The 20,705-nt window shown below is 38.0% G+C and overlaps 1 protein-coding gene across 2 annotated transcripts; it reads right to left on the reverse strand.

The window, feature by feature from the left end:
* Nucleotides 1-3,869: 3,869 nt before the first annotated feature.
* Nucleotides 3,870-19,519, reverse strand: LOC140931341 (synaptotagmin-7-like). 2 transcript variants are annotated; one of them, XM_073381135.1, is made up of 8 exons: nt 18,455-19,519; nt 17,405-17,482; nt 10,880-11,123; nt 9,595-9,767; nt 7,297-7,427; nt 6,555-6,909; nt 5,320-5,452; nt 3,870-4,542 (listed from the first exon to the last, which is right to left on the reverse strand). In XM_073381135.1, the coding sequence occupies exons 3-8, from the start codon at nt 11,064-11,066 to the stop codon at nt 4,127-4,129; spliced, it is 1,395 nt and encodes a 464-aa protein (XP_073237236.1). In that variant the 5' UTR covers nt 11,067-11,123; nt 17,405-17,482; nt 18,455-19,519; the 3' UTR covers nt 3,870-4,126. The 2 variants fall into 2 exon arrangements, with proteins under 2 accessions (XP_073237236.1, XP_073237235.1); XM_073381134.1 differs by having other exon boundaries at nt 9,595-9,770.
* Between the last annotated feature and the right edge of the window lie 1,186 nt (nt 19,520-20,705).

Raw genomic sequence — 20,705 nt, forward strand, 5'->3', positions numbered from 1 at the left:
TTTAGCAGACACTACTAAAAAGCTGATGAGACGAACACAACTAAAACAGTAGCTTTCTCTGGGGAGCAGAATTCAAATAGGAGACTTCACCGGCCTTTTCTCAAAAAAGGCAATAGTGTCGCTTTAAATTCTGCTCCCCCGACATTTCTATTTCTAAATCTAAGTAGCTTTCTTGTTCTTTCAAAAAATTTTTACGGGGGAATCAAAATGAATTTTGGTTGATTGGTTGCGTCCGTCGCGGTTCCCCCCTATTTGTTTTTTAATAAAATACCTTTGCACGAACGGTCTCTATTATTTTTCACGAGCCATAACCAACCAAGTTCCCTTGCACTAAGCGAAGGCGACACACCCGAAGAAGAGCACGTGCAGACGGAACTTTGGTCGTTGTTTAGCTTTGTTTTGAATCACCCAAAGAATAAGTTCAATTACGAATTCTAAGCGTCTAGTTGAAATACAATCTTAGCAGGTCCCCACCAAAAGAAAAATTTATTTGGCAAACCGTTTTCCAAGACTATTTTACCTTATAAACTTTCCTAAGGCCTCGTTTTTTTACAGAAAGATTCATTTAATATACGCGTTTTACAAAGTCTTCTTGCACTAAGCGAAGGCGACTCACCCGCTCAGGCGAGACACCCAACATAAAAGCACGTACAGAATACCCTGAACCATGTTCATGAATTTGTTTTCGGTGAATTATATCAAAGTTCTCTGCTCGTGAAAAATAATAGAGACCGTTCGCGCAGTCGTATTTTATTAAAAACACAAATAGGAGTGAACAGCGATGGACACAACCAATCAACCAAAACTCATTTCGATTCCTCCGTAAAAATTTTAAAAGAAAAAGAAAGCTACTTTAGTTAGGGAATTACAAATAACGAGCAAACTTAACAATCAATCCCCTCTCTGTGAAGTACAATAGGTAGGTCGGTAGGGGTATGGGTAACACGAGCCTCTGATATTTTTAACGCGTTTTATTTCATTTTTCATCAAAATAAAAAGGTTTTATGAGGTTTATACTTGGAATAACCCTTATTTATGGCTTTGTAGCACAATTTGCTACCAGTGGGAGTCATTTTCGCCTATTCGATACTAGGAAAACGATCATTTTCATAGGCAGAGCTCCGTCAGCTGCTCCGTCCGGCTGTGTTGAGAGCGCATGTAACAACGCAATATTACGCAATAATTGGAGTGTTTTAACTGTAAGATAATTTTCTCATTAATTGAAACAAAGATCTGAGAATGAAGTGACAACTATAAATCGCACTGGATCATGATGAAGCATTTAAACATCGGCAACAAGCAAAACAGTTGAAAAAAGATCAGAGATATAGCAATTTGGCCGCCACGTGTGTATGTGTATCATAAAACACGGACGTCTATAATTTTCAACACATTCCCTTGTTTATCAAGAAAATGTCGCACGAAATTAATAAAGCTTTTCTACTGCTTTATTAGAGTGCTTTTCGTAACACAAAATTGCCTCCAGTGGAAGTTGTGCTGGGCCTGTTTCTTCCTAAACACGAGCTGTACGATCGGGAGCGCCACATTAAATTTGGCGGGCATTTAGGAGGTTTTGGCGCGGATATGCTCGAAGCAGAAATAAATAAATTTAAGGAAAAAATCGAACACTGTGCTTACCTTCAAGGAGTCTTACTATTAATCAAGTCATTATACAAACCAGTATTAATGTGTCGAAAGCTAAACCTACTGATCTAAGGCTAAATTGGCCTCGCATTTGAACCAATGTAAAGAAGGAAGGCTAGTCATCTCCGGTTTTTAAGTGAAGTCATGTGAAAACCAACAATTGATTCTTGGTGTAAAGAATAAATGTAAGGAAAAGATGGGGATGGGTTCTCAACACCCGGAATGCCTTATTGTTCCATAGAAAAAAAAGTGAAATAAAAAAATGACAAACACATCAAAAAACATCCCTCCACAGTCTTTCTATACGCTGATTACTTGGGGATGAGCCTGCGATAAAACTGTGCCGTCCCTTCTCCCAGTGGGTAACCGTTTCATCACTCAAATCAAAACAGTTTCAACACCATGATCTACGCGAATACGTGATGGCCATAGGCCTCGATTGTTCTTGATAGCACCCTTAAAAAGTTCCAAGACTGTCTCTGCCAAATTATTTGTACTGCACTTTAAAAAACATAATTCTTCTAGATTTGTCATCACAACAGCCATGGACCACGAACCTCCATCTTATAATTGAATGATGGCATTTGTATCCCAAAGTGAATTTGGCCAGGGTACATAGTATTTCCTTTCTCGATACCAATGCCACCCACCTTAGGCCAGTATTACGAGGAGTCACCCTGTTTATTGCCGCTTTAATTCGACTTCTCTGCACATGCAAACCAAGAAAACTGAATTAGCCTGACATGAGTGGCTCACCGATAGTAGAACCATGGCGTGACATGTAGTCTCTTATCATATCGTCAATTCTGTCATCTGAAATGTTGGAACAAAAAGTAGTGTGCCTCAAATATCTATACTACATCTCGATTACCTGGCTCATGATGTATAACAGCTACTATCGTCCTCGTAACTGTAGCAGTTCCAGCAAGATGTCCTTTGCAAGGGAGAGTACTTACACTGGCTTCCGGATCTTCAAAAAGCAGTGAATAATAAATTCAGATTGTTAAACTAAGTTAAGTCATTGGAAAAAGCATATAAGAGGAAATGCTCTTAATAAAAAATGTTATCATATATTGTACTCACTATCTGTCTTCTCATTGGCTAAGAGCCTACAGCTAATTTTGGAAATAAGCGCAACCTGCAGATTTGTTAGGTATCTGCTAGCAGATAACCGACTAACCCTTAGGTTGCGGGCACAATGCGTGATATCCAATAACAGTATCAATTCAGGTTCCTTGCGACGGTGTCTTTGTCGTTGTTTTCTTCAAAACAATGTTTAATATAACAATTATTAGATTCGGTTTCTGTGATATCCTAAATAATTAAGGTCGAGGTAAGTGTTATCAGCCTCGTCCTTCGGCTCGGCTGATAACACTTTCCTCGACCTTGATATCACAAAAACCTCATCCAACAGTTGTTTATAATCTAATGTTTTAATAAAAAAAAATTGGAGGAATAAGAAGATGGGATGTTTTCCTTCTGAACCAACATTCTAACCCTCCTATAAAGTCCCGATGCTTGAGGTAAACAAACTTAAGCTAAATAAGGAAAGAAATAAATATTAGAACCTGATATAAGAGGTTCGGACAGCCATAAATTAAGAGAAATATTATAGTCATTGCTTTAATCTAACAAAGCGTCTCATCGTGGAGCCAATATAATTCATTAGGCATGGATGCCACAGGGTCCAAAATGAGAGCCAAATAATTGGATTTTTTTTGTGGGGGGGGGGGGGGGGGCGGGAAGATCCAGGAGAATTTTAAAGCCAGGGAGTCCACTGAAAATGTTAACACATCAAAGAAAAAGGCCCCCATTTTAAAAAGAATAATCATAGGAGGTCTGTTGATCTGATCCAAGAGAAAATGATAGCAGATTGGTTCATAAACGAATCGCAATTAAAGATTCTGTTTCAGCGTCTTCTCTAATGAAGAGGAAACAGGAACCTTGTCCATCTATTTCATCTGGTCACTAGTTTCAGAGCCATAGTGGAGGAATTTTGCCCATTTAGTCAGCACACCCTGGAGAACTCTGGCCACGTAGAGGAACTGTTTCCCCAAGTTCAGCTCCTTGGGCCACGCCTTTAGATAGCCAACTTGTTTACCTCTTGCCAGGAAGCCTATTGGAAAGCTTGTATTTTCTGTCTCGAATATTTGGGTGTTATTTGGGCTCACTAGCGGCTTCCCACTATTAATACTTCTTTGGGTAAATGATGAGGGGAAGCAAAGTTTGATTCGGCATACAAAAATATAAATGGATTTCGTGCAATACGATTTTCCGTGGGAAAAGGAAAAATAAATTCTTAATAAAATTCAACGAGTTATATTCTCGTAGTTATCACTTTCTCACAAGTATCGTAGCAAACTCTTGAAAAACTGAATTTATCAGAGAGCTAATAAACTTATCGAGAACTGTAAATTAAAAAAACCCTGAGTTCGTCACGCAATTATATATAACTCTGTCTTCATGTTGCTCTTCGAAGACTTTAACCTTCATCTTCTGAAGACGTGGCGAAGAATCTCGCAATTTTTCGTTTAGATATCACAGATTTATGCGTTGGTGATATGACGCCGTGAATTGTTTGGTCAGCGGGATGATATTCTCGCAAACTGTGCCATTGCGCAATAGGTTTCTTCGACGTCATAGCCTCTTTCCAGTGTTGTAGTTCTAGTCCCTCTGCATTTGTCCCCAGGACAACACGGCCTATGACTTGGTCAGGTGAACTTTCCATCTCCTGTTTCACAAAAACTTGTAAACGGATATCCTCTAAATTAGCGTCAGCAACATCAAAAGCAAGCGCTTCATTGTAAACTGGAAACAGACTCCCTGTTCTTAATGTCGTTGGCTTTCGTTTTCGTTGCCTTTTCTTGACGTTGATCATGACAATCTCGACGTAGATAGCTGAAATGAAACAAATAAAGCGATTTGTCAAAATTCTGTCTTATATTAGACAACTATTGTCGAGGCTAATCGACATACTGACAAATTTTTGACGTCAACTAATATTGAAACGATGTACTGGCTGGTAATCTGTTTTGTGAAAGTGAGCAACAAGCATGACGTATTTCCTCTAGTGAGGCTACACGTCCCTCATGAAAAAGTCTGAAAGGCGCTAATGGTTAAATTTATAGCTCCCACCCATCATATTGAATGCAATAAGGATGAGAAGATTGTACTTGACTTTCAAGTGTCGAAACAGTTTTTTAAACTAGTAAAGAAGCCATATCTGTTCGCACGTAGAAGTTAAAAGTTTACGCGTTTTACACCCGCACTACTTGGTGAAATTGCTGCACTTTATACTCATTTTCTTAGCAGTCGACACATAATGAGCAAAGAAAATTGTAAGCATTAAATTATGATGACAGTTCAGTATGCAAAGAAGATCATCGCAATCATCAAAGACTCAACTTATGCAGCTGTGAAAAGAAAGCCTGAAATTTTTCAGGCTTCACCAGACTCGAACCCTGACCTCTGCGATACCGCGGTGCAGCACTCTAACCAGTGGGCTAACATGCCAACTTGGAGCTGGTCATTAAACTGGTTATATTAGTAACACAGTGTATACCCGGGAAAAATAAGGACGAAACCGGCTTCAGGACCGAAGGGAGGCTTAACAGAGCTGGACGAAATACGGTGAATCATTTTTCAAACAAGCGTAAAGTGCGAAACTGCTCTGACCTGGGAAGCCTTCCTTGACAGGCCTCAAGTGCTGTGCTTTAAATATAACGATCGTCAGTCGTCTGGTCAGCGGCATGAACATGAGTGAGAACAACACTTGACCAAATCCAAGGTCACGTGGCTGGTCTTTTACCTGGAAAAGAGCATTTTTTTCCAACTTAAATACAACAACGCCTGTCAGGAAAAGTGAATAAAAGAGGTATATCTTCGTATATTAAAGTGTCGGCAATAAATGTGATAGCTACTAAATTTTCTTATCGCCTCCTTGTGTCAGTGTAGGTTTGTTGGAGTTTAATTTTTTTGTTGCAATAGTTAATTAGTGGATTCTTGTTTTGTTTATGGATGGACATTCGGGGAATAAAATTCTGACTCGGGAAAACGATCCTTGATCCTTTAAAAATAATGACTGTACAGTACACATTAGCTCGTGAAGGCTCTCAGACAGTGGGAACGTGGCCAAAGCAAGTGCCCATCACCCGGAGAGAGCAACGTCCATGCGGTCGAGTCACGGCGTTTTCACTGACCGGTTCATTTTTAGAACGGTTTTGGCGCGAATTTTGAATATCTTGTAAATATTACAAACCAGTCAGCAAAACCTACAGACCTAAAAATGATATTTTGTACCTTTTAATAACGTTTATTTTTCCTTTTTGATATCTTGTTCTTCGAATGCGCTCACATATACATGTTGGTGATTATTTTTTCGCAGGAAAAATTGCCCTAAAATGTGTCTAAAAATAAACTACGTGGCCTGTAAAAACGCCGTGACATAGTACGGGAGTTGTTCCCTTCGGGTTATGGGCTCCTGCGCGAAATTTATAATGTCAAGAGAAAATAGTTTACGCAACAGGACGGCATAAAGAAGAGGACGGCAAAATGCTTGAGTGTGACAAACGAGACAGGCCTATTACCTAACTTCTCTTTTTATGGAGAACGCAAAAAAGCGACGTTGACGAAATTTTCTTTCCCTTTCTGAACCTTGGCATCGTTCCTTGCAATTCAGCTTCTAAGGACCGTTCGCTTGCATATGAAAAAGTGAATAGAATAATTGCAATGAAGAATGAAAAAACGCGAATTTACTTTTTAAGCGACGTTTTCGCGGGCATCGCCGTCACTGACACCTGAAGATCCCTACTTAATTGGAGCCTGTACAGGCCAAGTACACCATCAGAAATGTTTAATAAACTTTTCATCTTGCTTTGCATTATTATATTCCCCTTCTAATCCGGCCATACCTGCTGAAGTCTTTGCATTTCCCTACACACGATCATTTCTTCTCGAACAGTTTCAGATCCTACCATCTCCAGGTGATCCAGATGATGCGTCAACTCCCCCACAGGGAAGGGGTGAGAAAATTTGTCCATGTACATTAAGGTGAAGCTCAAATTCTGTTTCTTCACAACTTCATAAGGCAAGCCAAATTCAAAAACTTCATTTAAATTAGGATTAGCGTTTCGCTCGTGAATGTCTGTTTTTAGGATTTCTTTCTTCATTGCTGGTATCAGCTTTAGTTCCAGGAAAACATTTGGGGATTCTCCGGCATATTGTGGGAACTCTTCTCCTTTAATCAGCTTCACGATCAGAACGGTCCTGTAAAGAACGAAATTTCTTTACAAAATAAACTTATTACCACACAGTACAAACTAATGCATAAGTCAGAACCAAAAGCCGGTATGACTGAGGTGTAAGCTGGGAAGGCATTCCCCTACTCAACCTTTTCAAAGACATGGTCTGGCTCCCAGACCATAAGTCCTGAGGAGGTTTGATTACGAACATCAAATATCATGGCGCGAATGTGCGATAACCCACGCTCAGAGCTATTTGTGTCCTTCGCAAAGTGACGCAAAACAAAATGGGGGAAGACGCGGGGGAATAATGTACTCTTCGATCGTGTTGTCGATTAAAATAACTACAGGGAGATTTCCACTGACGCAATGGCTTGGCCAAGCAGACTAATTCATAGTATCCTAGTCTTACCTGAGTGCATCAAACTGAAGAGAAAAGTATACTCGACCGAGGAATTCTGCTTCACTCGGTGGAGTAAATCGCTCCAGGGGGCCTGAGTCTGATAGGTCGTATGGCGTTATATTTTCTCGAGGGACTGTGGACTATGAACAAAAACAAACGTTAAAATAGTTGGTGATTTAGTTAGGACAAGTATACACTCCATTTACACAAAGTTTAAACGCGTTTAAAAGCAGTCCAGTTAAACAAGGTTTAAAATTGTTTCCTTAGAAAAAGCTTGGTTAACCGACCGACCGTTATAAATGGCAACGACTGTTTAAGAAAGGGTAACAGGCGTCGAAAGCTCCCTCTTGCCATTTTTTACGATAGATGCCACCATTGCTAACCAAGCTTTTAGTCATCATAGATGCTATATATTCCCTGGATTAAGTTATAATAACGTATAAGTAAATAATAGGTTTTTGAATAGCCTTAGAAAAAACGGCGTTTAGCCCAAGTTGAATTTACGTTACAAGTTATAGAAAGCATAGGCGTACGGGCAATGTTTTTGCCAGGGGGGGCGGTAATCCATTTGCCCAAAAAATTCTTGCAAGTTGCCCAAATTTTTACAAAACAGTCGAAAGGAAACTAGGGCCATGCAACAAAATAGGCCGTACTGGCATATGAAAGTGGCTCGATACAGTTTTTCAGAGTCAATACCTGCCAAGTTTGAGCATAAACTTCGTCGCCACAAACAAACATTTGGAAAAAATTGCCACGACAGTTGTATTAGATAAAGAGGGAAATTTGTCATGATCAGGATTGCAATGACATCGGAGCTGTCATAGCAACGAAATGACGCCATTACCTTATTCTACTTGCAGCAATATTTCTCACTGGGAACTGTTCTTACAAAATCGTTCAGGGGAGCTCTTTCCTCCAATAGTCGCCTCGATGTTCGTGAAGTTAAAACGGAACTGTAAGAGCGTTATCGAGATATTTTGGGATGATCGATTTTAGTCGCAATCTGAAGAAAACGAAACGCTTTTAACATGCAATTTCACTTCATAGTAGTTTCAATATTTTTAAAAGCGTGTGTGAAAGATCATGGAGATAGCTCCTGCCAATTGCTATAAAGAAGGATTTGATAAGCGCTCGATCTTGTTAGGGGTTTTGTAAACTTTTCGGTCTACTTAAACAAATCAATGAATAATTTTTAAACCGCTCGATAGATTTTTTTAAAAAAATTATGATTCTTCTCGTAATTCAAACTGAGAAGTCAGCCACTTCTTCACTTTCAGACCCATTGCTGATGCGTGTTCCGCCACACACTGTTCTAGGAGCGGAGATGATTCTAGAAAGTTATGCGGAAGTTTATTCTATAATCAATTCACGACTGGAAATAGCCTATTCTAGCTAGTCCAGTGAAGTACAGTGCCCAGCAATAAAAAAAATCAGCATATGATACCCTTCCCTTATAACCAGAAACTCATCACGTGCTAGGCAACTACTGTCTCGTGTGAACGTAACTGAATTATTACTCCGACTTCTGGTTAAAATAGGAAATATTTATCTCTTCAAAATAATAATAAAAATAAAAAAACATGGAAACGTCTTTAAAAACTGGCTTTGCCCAAATTTTCTCTTGCTGCCCAAAAAATCTGCGTTGCCCAATCTTTGGGGAGGCTGCAGCCCCCCTCGCCCCCCCCCCCCCCCCACCCCCCGCCGGCCCGTACGCCTATGATAGAAAGGGCTACGTTCACCTGCTGTCGGCGGTTGTAAACAACAGTTTGTTAGATAAGTGCTTAAATTGTTCGGATTTTAATGGGTCGAGTGCTAAGGGAAAGGCCAGGACTCAATTCCAGCTGGGTTGCGGCCTTTCATCTTTTTTATCAGGGAAACATTCTCAATAAAGAGGCAAAAGTATTCTAAGTGTCTTAAAATGGCAGCGACCGTTTACGAAAGGAAAGGACCCGTCTAGAGAAACTTAATTTGAGTTGTCGCCTAACTGAATGTTGGTTCTTACACACCTTCCACACTAAACCGTGTCATGATGATTTTACCCAACGGATTATTTTAAGACACGTTTTAGATTACTTCTGTCGAAATAAGAGGGTATACGCATCAGATAGTATGAAACTGAAAAAAGAAAATTAAACGTCAGCTGTCAAAAACACCAGTTCTGACTCATGCTTCTGATTGATTTGTGGAACTCTTGCAATCGACCTAAAAGTAAACAGGTTCTTGAAAATGTCAAGGCACGAATACATGGCGGGAAGAGGATAATTTGCCGGTTTTTAAAGCGTTTTTAACATTCATAAATTTATTTACCGTGACCATCTCTTCTTCGTCTGAGCTGGAATAAGGAACCTCGTCATCGTCCTTAATCGAAGAATCCTGAGGCTGAACAGATACTACACTTACTTCCGGTTTGGGGATCCAGGGAGGTGGGTTGGATACCGGATATTGTCTAGGAGGAATCTTCTTCTTTTTCTCTTCGTCACCTGCTAGAAAGGGAAACAAAAGGTTTAATAATTAAATCTACGAAACCGAAACATTTTGTTTGTGAACTGGCTCTAAACATTGTTCTCACCTGTTTCATAAAGAGTTAAATTTAAAAAAATGTGTGCAAATTCAAGTTGTTGTTTCATCGCATAGTTTAAATTTTTTTTTTGTTTTTTTCAATCTTAAGTTAAACATTTAAAAAGAGAAAAGTAAGGGAAGAAAAATGTAGTTTGAGTAATGGCCCTGTTGTAAATTATTTATACTCACTGGTACAGATTCGAAGCAGAACTAACACTGTATTTTTGATGTGGGTAGTTCCATGTTATCAGTAACGGTTAGTCGAAATTCCAATAGTACGTACAGCGAACATAGAGATCAGACCATGTGTCAAAACAATTGTCCTAGCCTGCGTAGCAGGCGCTTGGAAGTAGCTGGCGAAAGAGAGAACGGGCGCGCGCGAGGGACACACGCGGCGGGTGTCTCCTACTCGCGCGCCCGTTTTTTCTGGTGTCCACAACTTCTAAGCGCCTGCTACGCAGGCTACAATTGTCCCAAAAAGTGGACGCGGTCGCCGCACGAGCCAACGACAGGTGGTCGTTTACGAGAGGTTCCAACTGCAGGGCTTTAACAGGAAAAATGTAGGTGTTTTATATCGATGGTCGCTTACTAGAGGTGGTCGCACTATAGTTCGTAAAACAAAGATCACATTTACGGACTTAAAGTTCGGGATATCAAGATTTAAACGCTTGGAACCACCACCAAATCCGGGTGAAATATAAAAATAACCGCTCAAAACGTTAAAAGGGAGTATAGATAACACAACAAATACTAAAGGAGGCACCGATGGACAAACTTGAGAAAGATTAAAACGGATTGCATGCAATTGAGGATTTTGAAAACTTGTTAGGTTAACGGGTTTTCAAAGTTCATTTGTTGTGTATGAAGTTAGATCTATGCTTGAGAGGTATATTTGTTGGACAGGAAGCTGTGATTTTATCTTTTACAAGTAATTTCTTTGATAACGTTAAGTTCCATAATAATTATAACAAAATAAACCAGACAACCTTTACATCGCGCCTCTAATTATACACAAACAGTATAAGCAGCAGACCTTTCTGTTGAATTCGCTTGTCATTTGGTTCCTTGACTTTTTCAACATGTCCGTTCTCCTTTATAGACTCAGTGTTTTCATTGGCCTCTGTAGCAGTAGGAACTTGTCTGTAGTCAAGGAACTGTTCCATGAAACTGAGGTTCTTAAACTTTCTCCAACATAACACAGAAAGTACTCCAAGAGCCATGACTCCACCCCAGGTTATCACGGTCAATAAAAGGGGAAAGAGGTCTGATCCAAAGCTCTGAATTAAAGCGACAAACATCACTTAATTTTTCACTTTAACTTTAAATATTAAAGTATAATAACGGGCCTCAAAGAAACAATTATCCATGACGTGATCAGGATGATTTAACATTCTTCTGTTAGGCCTTTCCCGATTGTGCTCGGCAACTTTTGAGCAACTTTTAGCGTTTGGAGCAACTTTTTGCGGTTCTAGCAACCTCGAGCAGATTTTGCCTTTCTGAGCAACTTTTGACCAAAATATAGGTTTGGAGCACACAACAAGCACGCAAAAGTCAACGATTTCAATAGAGAACTTCAATTTTTAAAATTTTTAAAATTTTTTTGTTTTATTTTTGTTTTATTCTTTTTTCTTGACCGATGTTGGTAGTAATTATTGTGAAGAACGAAAAATAAAACTTTTAATTGACGTTTATATAAAAATATCAAGAAATTTCAGTGGCAACTTTTGAAATTTAGGTAGCAACTTTTTGGCATTCCAGTGGAAATTTTTCAGCATTTTACGAGTACAATCAGGAAAAGCCTATTCACTATCGGTAACCCTTTAAAAGCTGTATGCAAAATGTTAAATGCTAGACTGTTCAGGAACCTTGTTGGATGGTGTAATGTGTTGCTGTATTAGGTGCAGGTGAGTTATGAAAACATGGTTCTTTCCTTGTCAGTTTAAAGTATTTTTGAATTTGCTTTTCCTTTTTTATTTTACCAGAGGGCAAGAAAAAAAATAATAACTGATCATGAACTAAAATAAAACCTTTAAATTAATTCATGTTTGTATCGACAGATGTTGTAATGATAACGTATCCAAATTAGATCAAGATGTTGCTAAATGATAACATTTTGACATCTCATTAAATCACGTGTCCCTCAAATCTTTGTACACATGAGTGTTCTGCGATTTATAAAGTGAGGCGACTGAAGGGTTTGTTAAAACTTTATGGCACAGGTTTTGCCTTGAGCCGAAAAATGAAGCCCTAATTTTTGCAATTTTTAAAAGTAAGGAAAATGCATGCTTTAAAATTTGCTCTCCAGTCGTGTTAAAATGCTAATTTCAGCAGGCCTAAAAACGCATAATATTCTTTCAGAATCTCAAAAACACCCAAAGTAGGTCAGTTTCTATCGACCAACCATTCTTTCTTCCTTAATTGGAAGCCCTCCGACTGATCATAAACAGAACCGGGACGGAATGCTAAATTGTATGTTTCATCAGCGTTGCAGAAAAGGTAATTGACTTTTTCATTTTATTTTATTTTATTCTATTTTTTTTTTCTTAATACACATAGATAAATACATTATTATTATTATTATCATCATCATCATCATCATTATTATTATTATTGTTATTATTATTATTATTATTATTATTATTATTATCGTTGTAGCAGTTTAAAACATATACGTGCTTAGAAAATTAGCCACATAGGGCGCAAAACGTAGCCTATGCTGCTTTACAGGAATTTACAGCGAAATTCGCTGTATCGCGCTGCGCGTATTGCTAACTTCGAAGGGATTTTGGGTTCACTTCTGTTCCGTCAAGCATTTTAGTGAAGGCGGGGATAATGCAAATCACAATGTAACGTGCTCGCCCAGCTTGGCTGAGAATGACTCTAGACTGCTCAAGAATAGCGAAAGAAATCGCGATGGTGAGTGGATTTTTTGTCGAAGGAAGGAGGCAGACGTTGCTTTATTCTTGCAAGTGAAAAAATAAGAAAGATCTGCGAAGCAACCTTAACTAGTCGATTATTGCCCGAAACAGGACGATCACAAAGCGACGAACCTTGAAACATGACACAAACAAAACGGATCGAAATCCACCAATCACGTTCACCCGTACGATCTTGAAGCCTGGGTACTGTTTGGTCCCACCGCAGTGGTTGCTACTTCTCTGTCTTCTCAAAATCCTTCTTCTAGCGATTATCCAACCATGGACAGCTCATTTCGACCCTTAACAGCAGTGGTCTACAAATCGCGCATCCAAGTACACCCTGTTGGCTCAGACGAATCCGTGTTCTGCGTAAACAGGAACATCACAGAATTCTTGATCGTTTTCTGACTCGTACAACGCTTTGGGCTCCACCCGCGAGTACTAACAGAGTCAGCAAGCTTGAAATGAGCATTTCAAAGAACAGAGCTTTTAGAGCAACATTATGCCTGAGTGTACATGTACTTAGTCTGCGACGAACATCCCGCCAAAACGGTGAGCAAGGCTTCCTGGCACCTTACCGCACATTCTGCGCATGGTGTTAATTTCGTCTGAAGTACTGGTATTATAAGCCGCATAAACTCGGGATGGTAAGAGCTGTTCACAAAGTTCCATAGCCCCTTCGATATTATTATTAGTAATAGTAGTAGTATTATTAGTATTATTATTATTACTGTCAATTAGCACGGTTTAGCTTGGTCCGTGACCTCATTCCCGTCACCTTAGGTATCCATCACCTTTCTTATAATCCTTGATGTTGCCAGTAATGGTAGACTGATTACTTCCATCGAGTCCTGCTTTCTTTAGATACATATGGAATCTTTTACTGACTGTTCTGAGGGCACCGATGACGAACGGTACAAGCACAGTTAACTTCTTTACATTTACACACAAGTCTTGGTAATTTTCGATTTTTTCCTCAGCCTTCTTTAAGACTTATTCGATGGTCAAATGTGAAAGAGTGATCATTATTGTTATGAACAGAAACAGGACGGGGCGCTTTGTGCGCTTTTATGCGTTGCAGAAAAAAATCGCTTTTTGACAGTTAATTAAGAGAGCGAGCCGGTTTCAGTTCAGCTTCGAAGGATGACAAATTCGTCGCCATGAACGTGAAAAAAGAGACTGTCTCAAGTCGTATCCAAGTAAGAAAAATTCTGTTATTAAATAAGATAGATACTGCATGTGCAGTTTTCAACAACTGGAAAAATACGTGTTTAAAGATACAAGAGAAAGAAAATGAATGCTAAATGAATGTTACGTATCAGAAGACTGACATACCATTTTGATCTACAGAAATCCCTGTTTTGCAATTGTCCTACAAGTTATATCGTTCAAGGACTCAGTAAAATATTCATGCTCCCTATGACGCGAGTCACGTTCCATAAGACAGCAGGCGAAGCTAAATGGAAAAGTTCATGAAATTTTGAGAGATAGAAATACATACTACTTTATGTTGCAACCTAATATTTATCAGAATTATTTTTTTAAATACCTGACTGATGAAAGAGAAGCTAAAGAGATGTAGTAATGAATGACCGAGTGAACAGTTCATAACACGATAAAATTAACAGCTATAACTCCGCTGTATTTGGCTTCTTTATCGATGTCTTTTTCTCTTGCAGGGTTGATTGTTGCATAGTACGATTATCTTTGCAGATTTATGCTCACGATATTAAGAGCCCTCTCTAGTTATTGATGACATGGAATGGTTTTCTAATCTTTATTTGTCTCAACAACTATCGGCAATGCCATAAATTAGTCTGAAGAGGACATGTATCCTAATTATTGTGGTTTGGTTTTCTTTTACATTGTTCTTAGCGTTCAGCTGATAAAAAATTAAACCAAAAAATTGCATGTCCCCATTAAAGAGAGGGAAAATGGGAACGGCAAAGGAGTTTTAAAATCTCTTAGTTTGTTTTCTTTATACGTTACCATGTTGTGACAAAAAAAGCCTTTATTTAAAATCGATGTATTTAACATGATGTATTATTTGAGGACCTTACAGAAAGTACGGGCAAACACTTGAGTTCCATCCCAAAATAACATTGGACACTGCCATGGTGCCTACACAATACAATTGCTTACAGAGGAGCAAGCAGAACCTCGTTCCGAGTGTTCTCTCCTACTCGTTCCCTTAGAACCAAAATTGGCTATAGTGATTAGGGTTAAGCACTGACTCAAACTCATCCTTGGCTTTCATTTCCTTTTAGGCTTCTCCCTAGGATCGAGTCTATAAATAAAAAAAACATCAGCATACCACCATGTTTTGTAGCGGTACGGGCCATAGACTACAGCATCTGGCCCTGGGGATTGATTCTTGAGGATTTTAAGACTTTTCATGGAAGTGTAATGGAGAGGAAGAGACCAGTTTGGACGATGGAAGCCTGAAGAGCGAGAGAGTCATTCCTTCGAGGACACCTGATTAGGCCCCAAGGCCTGCATGCAACCTTCCCCAATTTTTGTTTCGTGACCTGAAATACTAGAACCATCTGGTAAAGCATAATATACGGCAAAAGTTCTTCTCAGTAGCTTTATACAGTACTCCTCAATAGCTTTCATTTGATGTCACACCTTAGGATTTCAACTACAGACTCAAAAGTTAGAACCACACCTTCTGTATTGTGATTAAAAGCACCACTAGAGAGCACTTCTCAAATGTAGCTTTCATTTTTGCTCTTTAATATTATGTTTTTAACATACGTTACATGTCGTCAATTTCAAACAAATTTGGCGGCAGGTTATGTTAATGTTAATATGCAGTTGGGTTAAAATAGGTATAGCAATACATTTAAAGGTGTGAGAATAATAAAATCTACAGTGTAGTTTATTACAAAGTGAAACGTTTTGTCCAAATGGAATTGTCTTTTGTGGACTCCTTTTTTAACGGAAAACATATCTTAGAGGAGATAGCCAATCTTCCATGTTATACTCCACTAGATCATAAATGACGGTGAACGACCAATCTAAACGAGCGTGTCGATGATTTGCACAAAATATTACATATGTTACTTTTTAACCTCTATATAATACACTTGAGCATGACAACATGATTTAGACGCTGAATCTTCGACCTAAATCTCGCTTCACCTCAGTACTGAACGGAGGAATTCGAAAGTGATTAATTTTATAGTCATTCATGCATCGATTGTCACTGACTTTAGCTTTGCAATCACCCTTGACAGAATCAAAAAATAAATGGAGCTTTTTGTTCCGTTTGTTGATGTTAGACAAGATACGTTTTTAGAATTAATATTCGATTAATTGCTGCGGTATTTAAAGTCATATTGAATAACTGAATGTAAACTGATATCACCGGTTGACACCGGAATTAGGTAAGCTGTGTTTATCAAGTTGATCAAAATCAAGTTTCTTAAAGTTGCGCAAGAGGGTCCTTGAAAAAAAGTATTTTTTGAATTTGCTCACATTAAACGAATTAAATATATCGTATCTCTTCAGAAACAGCAATTGTAAATTTCGTTGATAGTCTTGGTTTTCTTGAAAGTCCTCCTTTTCACTTTGGTTCCCTTTACGGAGATTAGTATTACATTCAGTAAATAAGGGTATGCATTACAAGTGTCATTTCGTCTTGTTTTGATTTGGTCAGTCTTTTATTATCAAGAAAAAGTAAAATAAAATAGTATTTAAAATCAGAATGTACTACTGAATATATATTTATAATATATATCTGTAACTCGAGTATCAAACACTAGACTGATGATCGCCCAGCCATAGTGCGGGAAATTCGAGTAAGATTTAAAACTTTCTGTCTCGTCAACTTTGTATTTAGCTCTGGACTTACGTTAGGCATAGAGCACTCCTAGGTTAGGACAACTGAAGCAATCTTCATTGTGTAGTCGTTATCATATATTCGTTATGATTATGATTATTATATTTATTTATAATGAAACTACTTTTACAAAATTTAAAAATGGAATTACACGTAGATTCTTTGAGTAGCGCGGTTGATCCTAAAACGATGAGAAAATCCGTCATTAAAGGGGAGGACGACAAGAAAAAAACAACTCATAAAAACTCTTAGTTTCAAGGTATTAACCTTATTCTAGATAGCGTCGGTGGGCTTTATAGTGCTTAAATACTGACATGAAGTAATATTTTGGTTTCGAGGCTGTAATGAGATTTTTCATTCCTTTTCCTCGCAGTATAATGTTTAATATTTTATCCCTCTTACTGATTCATGGTTACTTGGTTAGTAAGCAGAATATTGTTGTCTGTTTTTTGGCAGGAACAATATGCGACGGTAAACATAAACATGACTATACGACTTTAAAAAATTACTGGGGAAAACTTCGTTATGAAAAGCATGTGTAATGGCTGAAATTTTTGTAGCGCCGCGATATGAATTGGTACAAGATACGATCGCAGAAATTTTCCTTTCCGTATTTTGTACTGGGATATTGGCTTGATAAAAAAGAAAAAAAATATTAAAATAAAATAATTGAAGCTGAGAATAAGGAATTAAAAGTAGAAACTTACTGGCATGCAGTTATTCTTGGCACAAATCAAATAGAGTTGAGGTATTCAATTTGAATTGAAGAAGTCTTACTATTTCGGTTTTCACTCACCTGTGTATGAAAGCTATAGTTTGCGAGCCATGAAAGGAGAAGTCCAACTGCAAAAGCGTGATTTCTTTGAGTTAAAACCTGAGGTCGAAAACGAAAAGGATTTATCGTGTTTGGTAACAAATCAGTGAAAAATAGAGTCATCTGCGCATGCGTCAGGAAAGATTAAAACCAAAATCAGTAAAAGACTGGAGAAAACAAAATATGGCATAAGTATTTAAAATTTCCCTTACCGATTTTTCCACATTTTATAGGATGCCTTCAGCTACAAATAATTCTGAATGGAGGTAATTCAAAATGTTTTGACAAATAGGGAATAAAATTTCCTTCGGAGACAAGTGACGCCCGGAAGTTTAAATAGAAATGTCATTTGCAACAAGACATTTTCTGTCACTAAATCATTAATAACAAAACACGTATTTCACAAATCTCTCAATATTGTCGATTTTTTTTTTTTTTTGCAAAATCCGTTTTTGCGTGGTATATTCCACTAAGCGTACATTTCGGTTTGATTAAATATTTGAGGGGGAGGCAAATATTTTCGAAAAGGTAAGATTTTAATTTCAGTTTCAAGAAACGAAATGATAATTCTTTTCATATTTAATTTTTTACGTCCCAGCCAAAAAAATAACCGGTACTATGTTTTAAATTTATCAAATTCAAGAAAAGTAATTGATGTGAGAGCGGTTAAAAACGGTAGAAAAAAAATTATATTTACCAAGAGTAAATCTTCGATTTACCCGTTTCACTGGTATATTACAGAATATTTATTTTGTCCGATATGGCCTCAGATTTCCATTGATTTGAAGTAAATCTCTTTTGCACATTTTACCTATGAAAATTATTCATACCGAGTTAGTGTTTTGGCAATCGGGCACAAGTTATGCAAACTAGTCTTTCAAAATCCGAGGCTACACCGGCCGACAAAATTAATTTTAACTACAAACACTTTCGCTACTACTATATGATCAGTTTTAAAAATGTTAAAATATAATAATAAAAATAATGTCATAAAATAAAATGAAATAAATGAAAGGAGTCAAACTAATGTACCTTAAATTTACTTGTTCAAGAATATTCTGTCCCTCCATCGTTAGCCTTTATGGTAATTTGAATTTTAGTAGACTGAGTAGGACTCACGACGCGGCGAGCGACTGAAGGAAAACAATGGACGGAAAGTCGCTAAGATATGTATAGTATCTTGCCATCGACCTCGGTTTTACCGCAGAAATGCGAAATCGGACCAGCCTTGGTACAGATTAACCCAAGATCATTTTCTTTCAAGTATTGATGAACACGACCTGCAGGTTGCATAAATTTCTTCCAACTGTGGCTAAGGGAATACTGTTCTTTGAATGGCTGCTGATTAATAAGAAACGCAAATGGAGAGAGAGCGAATGAAGATTATACATCACTCGCACCCTATCAAGCCATCGCCGTTCATTGTTTAGGGATAATGGCTGCCCACGCCAAATATAGTTGGCAAACAAAGGACACATTTGCTTTCTTTCCTTCCTAAGCAACATGTTCAATTATTCACCTCTACAGGACCATCTGCCTCCTCGGTACCACATTTATTTACCGGGTAATATCGGCCTTAAATTTCGCTTTGGCTCCCAATTGACGCAAAAAGAAAAAATAATTATAATAAAAAAAATTGACGACAAGTAGAGGGAACCGACCTAAAAAATTCAGTGCCTTGCATGCGTTTTTAATTCTCTCCAATCTGTGGCCTATCAGTTTTCTCTTTGAATTTACAAAATCAATTAAAATCGGAGAAAAACTCTATTCAGTGTCTATTCATTAACTCGCAAAGGAACACGAAATTCAGGATAACAAGCGATTGCTTGGTGCACAAGATTTTTATAACTGAATATTTTTGTTGTTCTTAACATTTGATGAGTTGTTAAATTTGTATTTTCATATATTTTTTTCATAATTGCCTTTTGCCTTTTTTGCTTATTATCTTATCTTGGTACCAGTCCATCGCAAAACTAATTACACCCACTCATCTCCATCCCTAAAACTGCCTTTGTGTTCAGTTTATGTTCGCAACCAATTCGATGCCAAGAATGCTTACGACTGTCGCGAGCAGTCATACTGGGAGATTTAAGATGATTTCATAGAGTACTAAAGTGATGACGTCATAAAAATGAAATTTCTGAAATTATGGGATTTGTCAGGATATTCTGAAAGAACAATGTCCAAGAGGCCTACTTGCCAAAAATGAGCATTTCGCGGCAAATTGTCTCTGAGATCGTACCCCAGTTATACTCAGAAAACTCCATACAAACCCTTCTAATTTTTTTTGGGGTCGACCCAAAAAAATTTAGAAGGGTTTGTATGGAGTTTGGTAAGTATAACTGGGCTACGATCTCAGGGAATATTTGTCCCCAAATGCTCATTTTTGGCAAGTAGGCCTCTTGGACATTGTTCTTTCAGAATATCCTGACAAATCCCATAATTTCAGAAATTTCATTTTTATGACGTCACACTTTAGTACTCTATTATACTTGGTTTTAGAGAGATGTCTTGTCTGGCTTGTGAATGCTGTAAAATTTGATCACTTTGAATATGACAAAGAATAAATCTAGACAGGGATAAAGGCCCAGGGGGGGGGGGGGGGGGGCGGTACTTGGGATTTCAAGTGACGGGGATGATCTAATGGAGCCAAAAGTCAAGACCCAAAAAAACCCCTAGGGCTTCCAGCAAAACCCAAAAAAAATCCCTGGACCAAAAATTAACCCCCAAAAAATCCCATGCCGATTTTATGGCCCTTAAAAGTTTCAGAAAGGGGTAATGCTATAACACAAAGAAAAGCATTGGAAATCGAACACTCGTGTTTGTTTATTCATCATACCATCTGAATATATCCTTTCCCTCATCTGGCAGTCATTTTAACAAGCTAGAGCGGGTGCTAGAGACACCCAAGAACGGTTTTGTTTCAACAGTAACGTTATGAATAACTCTAAACAAGACCAACCTGGGTAAGAACATAACGAATAACTTTACTAAGTTAATTACAAATATTAAAAATAATAGCTTCGATAAACTATGATGCATCCGTAGAGACTTTGTGCACAGCATATATTCCAATATCATTTTTGGGTAATTACCAAGGGTATATTAATGAAAACTATTATTGTACAGGTAGACCCGGGAGGTAAACAGTAACTGGAAAACAAAACTGAACGCTTCCGCTGCTAAAGAGTAACGGAAGGTCGCAAGACGTTCGTGCGGTGTCCAAAGCTAGAATAGCAGATAACTTAATAAGAAAAAGCATTTCTGTCTTCACTGACCTTGG

The sequence above is a fragment of the Porites lutea genome, chromosome 3 (assembly GCF_958299795.1).
Source record: "Porites lutea chromosome 3, jaPorLute2.1, whole genome shotgun sequence".
NCBI lineage: Eukaryota > Metazoa > Cnidaria > Anthozoa > Scleractinia > Poritidae > Porites > Porites lutea.